This window comes from Protobothrops mucrosquamatus, unplaced genomic scaffold (assembly GCF_001527695.2).
Source record: "Protobothrops mucrosquamatus isolate PMUCROS unplaced genomic scaffold, P.Mucros_1.0 scaffold2303, whole genome shotgun sequence".
NCBI lineage: Eukaryota > Metazoa > Chordata > Lepidosauria > Squamata > Viperidae > Protobothrops > Protobothrops mucrosquamatus.
The window spans coordinates 7,363-15,389 of record NW_015388389.1 but is presented as its reverse complement, the minus strand read 5'-3'; the positions used below and the strand labels follow the sequence as shown (position 1 = coordinate 15,389).

Here is an 8,027-nt window from a genome sequence, read left to right as displayed (position 1 = left end):
CCCCCCTGGTCACGGCCGACAAATGATCTTCCAGTGTCAGCCGTGGATCCAGGAGGACTCCCAGATTGCGCACCCTCTCTGAGGGGGCCAAGGATTCGCCCCCTATAGACAGCGATGGAACCAGCTGACTATGCCGGGGCGCCGGCAACCACAGCCACTCGGTCTTGGAAGGGTTGAGTCTAAGTCTGTTCCTTCCCATGCCTGAAATAAGAGAACCGGTTGTTCAAGTATTTGAATTCCACCACTGGACACACTTAATGACCGTGGCAATTCACATAACAACCACCACATTCACATTACGACCGTGGTATTCACTTAACAACCACCGCAAAAATGAGATTGTAAAATCAGGTTGGTCTCATGAATACCTTGACTTATAACCGTGAGGACTTATGATGAAAATTCCAGGCTCCATTAGACCTATTTGACAAAAAGTACCATCCGACAGAGATGTTGTCCTATTTCTGTACTTCTGATATTTTATTCTCATCTCTCTTCTGTCCCCCTGCCCTAGGTGAACATCCACATTGTTGAACCGCAGGGGATTAGTTTTGTCAACGTTCCTAATGCGCTTGGTGAGCAGTTTATTGATGCAACTATAGTCAACAAAGGAGAGAAAAAGGTAAAACGAATTATTCTTTGAGGGGAAAAAAAGAATCTTCGGCTATGACTACTTAAGAATCCAAGCTGGATTGGTATCCAGCGAGGAGTCCAAAAAAAAATCACGATGGTGTTTGATTTTCTTTCTCCTTCCCCCTTACTCCGCAGATGCTTCTGGTTGAATTGGAGCAGAGATGTTAGCTTTGATTTTTAAGATTGAAACTGAAATGTCTATGGAGATGCTCAAATCATCCAGGTCATGGTTGTCCCCAAAGTGCTTTTTCAAACAGAAACTGGATTTTGTTTTTTCTTGAAGACGTTTCACTTCTCATCCAAGAAGCTTCTTCAGTTCTGACTGAATGGTGGAGGATGGATACACCTCCAAGTGGCCTCAGTGACTCTCAGAAAGAGTGCTAATGACCAGATGGCTGCAAGGAGTATAAATCCTCCCATTCTCCGCCATTCAGTCAGAACTGAAGAAGCTTCTTGGATGAGAAGCGAAACGTCTTCAAGAAAAACAAACGAAGTCCAGTTGCTTTTTGAAAAAGCACTTTTGAGTTGGAAAGTGCCTGAGACTAATATATAGGCTTGGATCTTTGAGAATTCTGCTGCAAACTGGCCCATGTTACAATTCCTCCAGAAATGTGTAAATTCGAACGTAGCTATTTTTCAGATTTCATGTTATTTTGCAGAAGATTGTATCAAAAGAAAGAGGGAAATGCACTTAGGAATAAAGGTCTGGAAGGAAAATGCAACCGAATATGAATATATAAGCGCGATCTGTAAGCAGATTAAGTTATCAGGGGTAGGCTTGCAAATTAATTTGGAAACAGGATAAAAATAAGGTATTCTCACATTAACAGTGTATACCAAGGGTAGGCAACCTTGGCTCTTTTATGACTGGTGGACTTCAACTCCCAGAATTCCTGAGCCAGCATGGCTAAGCATGGAAACCTCTCCCTTTCCGCTCAGCGTGGCTGGCTCAGGAATTCTGGGAGTTGAAGTCCACCAGTCATAAAAGAGCCAAGGTTGCCTACCCCTGGTGTATACAAACAAATTAATAGTCATACAAACTGGAAATCTTCTGAATATTCTTATCAGATTGTATAAACTAAACAGGGAACATCTTACCTAATGTATAATTAATACTGTTTTTGCTTTTTGCTATTCTATTCTTGTTCTTGAGTAAGGTTATGCATCATTTTAAATGACCACATTCCATTATTGAACAGGTTCTCACCTTATTTTACTTAATTTTACTTAATTTTCAAAAGCAAGAGTTGCAAAATTAATTTCAGCACTTCCACAGTTGTTTTGCTGTTTTCCCTTTGTAATCCCTGTGTGGATTGGAAGGGAATTTGGGGAATGAAGGAACAGAATCCTCAGAAGTAAAATATGCCATAGTTTCCAATACTCAATATACTATTACTTGCAGTCCTTGACTTACGACCATTCATTTAGCGACCGTTTGAAGTTACAATGGCACTGAAAATGTGATTTATAACCAGTCCTCATACTTACAACCATCACTGCATCCTCACTGTCACGTGATCAAAATTTGGGAGTTGGGCAACTGGTGTGCATTTATGATGGCTGCAACATTCCGTGGTCTTGTGATCGCCGTTTGTGACCTTCCCAGCTGGTTTCCAAGAAACAAAGTCAACAGCAATAACACTTAGCACTTAGACTTATATACCGCTTCATAGTGCTTTACAGCGGTTTACAGAGTCAGCCTATTGTCCCCCAACCATCTGGGTCCTCATTTTACTGACCTCGGAAGGATGGAAGGCTGAGCCAACCTTGAGCCGGTCAGGATCAAACTGCTGGCAGTGGGCAGAATTAGCCTGCAATGCTGCCTTCTAACCACTGCACCACCAAGGATCAATGGTGAAAGCTGGATTTGCTTAATAGCCACAAGATTTGCTTAACAACATGGCAAAAACAGTCATAAAATCAGGTGCTAGTCATTTAACTACTGTCTTTGTTGTTGTTAATTGCGAAGTCGTGTCTGACCCATCGCGACCCCATGGACAACATTCCTCCAGGTCTTCCTGTCCTCTACCATCTTCTGGAGTCCATTTAAGTTCATGCCTACTGCTTCAGTGACTCCATCCAGCCACCTCCTTCTCTGTCGTCCCCTTCTTCTCTTGCCCTCCATCTTTCCCAGCATTAGGCCCTTCTCCAGTGAGTCCTTCCTTCTCATTAGGTGGCCAAAGCACTTGAGTTTCAACTTCAGGATCTGGCCTTCTAAAGAGCAGTCGGGGTTGATCTCCTCTAGGACTGACCGGTTTGAACGCCTTGCAGTCCAAGGGACTACTGTCTTACTTAGCGGTAATTCTGGTCTGGTCTCAATTGTGGTTGAAGACTATCTATATACACGATGGCTTTGCATTGCATTGAGCTGGAAGGATAAATGAAAGGCACAGTAAACATCTGCATAAATCAATAATGTTATAGGTAGACACCAGGAACAGGAAGGATGAGATCATTGAAAATAGTTAAATGCTGATTTAACATTCAAACGTTGCTTGTAGCTCATATAGAACAGTCCCCTAAACTAAGGTGCCTTTAGATCCGTATCTCACTTTATCTGTTCTTTTTTTTTTCTTTTGCACTTTAAGGCACACGTGTCCTTCAAACCAACCTTAGCCCAGCAACGAAAGTGCTCCAATTGTACCACTACAGCTGTGGATGGCAATCTGGTGGTGACCTATGATGTCAAAAGGGATACGAAAGCTGGAGAGCTGGAGGTACTTGGCTAAATGTCTTGAGTGCTTGGAATGGGGGAAGATCAAGTCAGATCTGAACAGGGGATAGGCCAGTGGTGGCGAACCTATGGCACGGGTGCCGGAGGCGGCACTCAGAGCCTTCTCTGTGGGCACACGCACCCTCACCCCAGTCCTAGGCCTTCAGCTGGGTTTTATAAAACCTTTTCACTTTAGGCCTCCGCTGCCGTGTGCAAAAAAAAAAAAGGTTCAATCAGTCAATTTCAACTTCTCGCGGGAAAAAAAAGGATCTTGCAAAGTTGGAACTGATTGATTGAACTTTTTAGTCCCACCCAGTCTGCCGTTACCACCACAGCCACGCCCAGCCAATGGGCCACACCCAGCCAATGGGCCACACTCACCCGGCACTCGATGCATAAGTGGGGTTTGGGTTGTAGTTTGGGCACTCGGTCTCTAAAAGGTTCGCCATCACTGGGATAGGCCAAGAGACTCAAGATCTAGGGGAGAGGGCCCATAGTTCGTGTAACAAGCAAATGATGACATTTTAAGAGCCATTCGCCTGCTACCATTCTGAGAAAATTTTTTCAAGAAGTCATTCACAGGGAGGGAGGGAGGGAGGGAGGAAGGAAGGAAGGAAGGAAGGAAGGAAGGAAGGAAGGAAGGAAGGAAGGAAGGAAGGAAGGAAGGAAGTGAACTGCATCCAGTTTTGGTCACCGCGATGTAAAAAAGACGTTGAGACTCTAGAAAGAGTGCAGAGAAGAGCAACAAAGATGATCAGGGGACTGGAGGCTAAAGCATATAAGGAACGATTGCTGGAATTGGGTATGTCTAGTCTAATGAAGAGAAGGACGAGGGGGGACAGGATAGCAGTCTTCCAATATCTGAGGGGCTGCCCCAAAGAAGAGGGAGTCAAGCTATTCTCCAAAGCGCCTGAAGGCAGGACAAGAAGCAACGGGTGGAAACTAATCAAGGAGAGAAGCAACCTAGAACTAAGGAGAAACTTCCTGACAGTGAGAACAATTAACCAGTGGAACTACCTGCCTCCAGAAGCTGTGAATGCTCCAACACTGGAAGTTTTTAAGAAGAGACTGGACAGCCATTTGTCCGAAATGGTGTAGGGTTTCCTGCCTGAGCAGGGGGTTGGACTAGATGACCTCCAAGGTCCCTTCCAGCTTTGCTATTATTATTATTATTATAAGAAAGAAAGAAAGAAAGAAAGAAAGAAAGAAAGAAAGAAAGAAAGAAAGAAAGAAAGAAAGAAAGAAAGAAAGAAAGAGAAAGAGTTGCAAGAATTGGGTATGTGTAGTTTAAGGAAAAGAAGTACTGAGGCTGACATGACAGCAGTGTTCCAATATTTGAGGGGCTGTCACAAAAAAAGAGAGGTTCAACCTCTTCTCCAAAGCACCAGAAGGCAGGACAAGAAGCAGTGGATGGAAATTAATCAAGGAGAGAAGCAGCCTAGACTAGAGCTAAGGAGAAATTTCCTGACAGTGAGAACAATTAATCAGTGGAACAACTTACCTCCAAAAGTTTTGGGTGCTCCATCACTGGAGGTTTTTAAGAAGAGACTGGACAGCCACTAGTCTGAAATGGTAGAGCAGTATCTGTCTATGGATGAATAGATCAAGCAAAAATGCTTGAGCAGGGGGTTGGGCTAGAAGATCTCCAAGGTCCCTTTCAACTCTATTATTCTGTTATTGGGAAGGAAGGAAAGAATGAATGAATGAATGAATGAATGGAGGGAGGGAGGGAGGGAGGAAACCTACATACAGACATATGCAAAAGATTCCTCTCCGCAGGAAACCTCTAGTTTTAGGGTTCTTTTAGAAATCCATTGGTAAGAAATCCTGTCCTTCTAACCTTGTTTTCCAGGTCTTCAATGGGTATTTTGTCCACTACTTCGCTCCGGATGACTTGGATCCTCTGCCAAAAAATATCCTGTTTGTCATTGATGTCAGCGGCTCTATGTGGGGAATAAAAATGAAACAGGTAAATGCAAAGTCCCAAGAAGAGTTGAAATTCCTGCATGTAAAGTCTAGATTAGGATTGCGAAACTGTGGTCCTTTTTATGACTTGTGGACTCTTCCTTCCTTCCTTCCTTCCTTCCTCCCTCCCTCCCTCTTCTTCCCTCTCTCCCTCCCTCTTTTCCTTCCTTCCTTCCTTCCCTCCTTCCCTCTTTTCATTCCTTTCTTCCTTCTTCTCTTCCTTCCTCTCTCCCTCCCTCTTTTCCTTCCTTCCTTTCTTTCTTCCTTCCTTCCTTCCTGCCTTCCTTCCTTCCTTCCTTCCCTCTTTTCCTTCCTTTCTTCCTTCCTCTCTTCCTTTCTCTCTCCCTCCCTCTTTTCCTTCCTTCCTTCTTTCCTTCCTTCCCTCTTTTCATTCCTTCTTTCCTTCTTTCCTTCCCTCCTTCCCTCTTTTCATTCCTTTCTTCCTTCCTCTCTTCCTCTCTCCCTCTTTTCCTTCCTTCCTTCCCTTTTTTCTTTCCTTCCTTCTTTCCTTCCCTCCTTCCCTCTTTTCATTCCTTTCTTCCTTCCTCTCTTCCTCTCTCCCTCTTTTCCTTCCTTCCTTCCTTTCTTCCTCCAGAATAACAGGATTGGAAGGGACCTTGGAGATCGTCTAGTGGAGGTCTCTATACTGGCTCAGGAATTCTGGGCGTTGAAGTCCAGAAGTCATAAAGGGCCCATAGTTCCCCACCTAGAAAATTACTACCATGGTCCAAGTCTCTCTCTCTCTCTCTTTCAATGAATTGATCGAGAGAAAATGTGTCTCATTTCACAAAATATGCGGGAATAATCGATTTCCTGAGTGTGCACTATATCTGGAGTCCTGTGCTGCCCATATGGGCTGGGTTCACACAGCGATGAAGATCCCAGCTCAGGTTTAGCATGTTTTGTGAATGGAGTCACTAGTTTAGGCATCTGTGGAAGGGGCCAAATGAAGATACCATTGTGTGATGCCGCCACACAAATGAGGTAACCATATCTGCATCAGATGCCTTGATGCAAGTATATCATCACATTGTAGGTGGGTTATAATTGTGATGTCATAATGGATTTAACCGATACTAAGTCTTTATCTGCCCTAATGAAATATGTTGTGTAGAACACAGTAAAAAAGATCTGGGTGAGAAAAAGGGCAGAGGATGCCCCGGTCTTGCCCAGAGCTGGACAATATCATTGGATATCTCTCCCAACTTATACAGATAGTCCTTGACTTACAACCACAACTGAACCCAAAATTTTCGTTGCTAAGTGAGACAGTTGCTAAGTGAGTTTTGCCCCATTTTACGACCGTTCTTGCTAAATGAATCGCTGCAGTTAAGCTAGTAACATGGTTTTTAAGTGAATATGGCTTCCCCACGGACATTGCTTGTTAGAAGGTCACAAAAGAGGATCACGTGACCCCGGGACACTGCGACCGTCATAAATACAGGCCAGTTATCCACCATTCAAATTTTGATCACGTTACTACGGGTGTGCATGCTGCAATGGTCGTTAAGTGCGAAAAATGGGTGGTAAGTCACTTTTTTCAGTGCCGTTGTAACTTGGAATGGCCACTAAATGAACTGTTGTAAGTCAAAGACTATCTGTAGTATGGAAGGTGACGAAGGGTTGATTAAATATGTTTTGTGAAACGCTCAATATGGGCTAAATATTGAGGCCATCTTCATCAATCATTCCTCCATTGTGGCTATTTCAGATTTTTTTTCCCCTCCCATTTTCGCACATATTATAGCTGACATTTTACAACAGGGATCATAAAAAGTAGCCATGTTTCCAATGAGGCAGACTGTGAGGGGCAAAAGTTTATAAAGTTTTAATCTGATTTTATCTGACGTTTCAGACTGTGGAAGCTATGAAGACCATCCTGGGCGACCTCCGATCCGATGACCAGTTTTCTATCCTGGACTTCAACCACAATGTCCGTTGCTGGAGAGATAATTTGGTTCAAGCCTCCAAAATGCAGATAGATGCAGCCACGAATTACGTTGAGGGAATCCACCCCAATGGAGGTGAGCGAGAGACACCCAAGGAAATGTAAGGATTTATTAAAAAAAGGAAGCCCTCTGTTTGGAAAGTTTACGCAACTTTGGGGACGCGAGGCTTCCCTGAATTAGTAAGAGTTCAGTCGCTTTTGTATTAACCTCTCCTGGCTTTCCTCAAAGAAGCCTGGAGAATGTGGTCACTGAGACGATTGAGACTTTGTGGAGAAATTATTGACCCCAATCATATTATTTGCTCAGAACTGGGCCTGTAAGTCTGTATTGCCCCAGAATAACTATCCTACTAAGCTCCTCCTCCTCCTCCTCCTCCTCTTCTTCTTCTTCTCCTCCTCCTCCTTCTCTTTCTCCTTCCCCTTCTCCTTCTCCTTCTCCTTCTCCTCCTTCTCCTTCTCCTTCTACTTCTCCTTCTTGTCCTTCTCCTTCTCTTTCTCTTTCTCTTTCTCCTTCTCCTCCTCCTCCTCCTCCTCCTCCTCCTCCTCCTCCTCCTCCTCCTCCTCCTTCTCCTTCTTCCTCTCCCTCCTCCTCTTCTTCTTCTTCTTCTTCTCCTCCTCCTCCTCCTCCTTCTCCTTCTCCTTCTCCTTCTCCTTCTCCTCCTTCTCCTTCTCCTTCTCCTTCTACTCCTTCTCCTTCTTGTCCTTCTCCTTCTCTTTCTCTTTCTCTTTCTCTTTCTCTTTCTCTTTCTCTTTCTCCTTCTTCTTCTT

The 8,027-nt window shown here is 44.1% G+C and overlaps 1 protein-coding gene across 1 annotated transcript in view; it reads left to right on the top strand.

Moving 5' to 3' along the window:
- ITIH2 (inter-alpha-trypsin inhibitor heavy chain 2) overlaps positions 1 to 8,027 on the top strand; it is a gene marked incomplete at its 3' end in the record, with an annotated part of 25,097 nt that overhangs the window by 11,966 nt on the left and 5,104 nt on the right. Inside the window, exons 7-10 of the mRNA XM_015824643.1 lie at positions 515 to 622; positions 3,222 to 3,350; positions 5,199 to 5,315; positions 7,167 to 7,335. Coding sequence (XP_015680129.1) covers positions 515 to 622; positions 3,222 to 3,350; positions 5,199 to 5,315; positions 7,167 to 7,335 — 523 coding nt within the window. The remainder of the gene's footprint in view (positions 1 to 514; positions 623 to 3,221; positions 3,351 to 5,198; positions 5,316 to 7,166; positions 7,336 to 8,027) is intronic.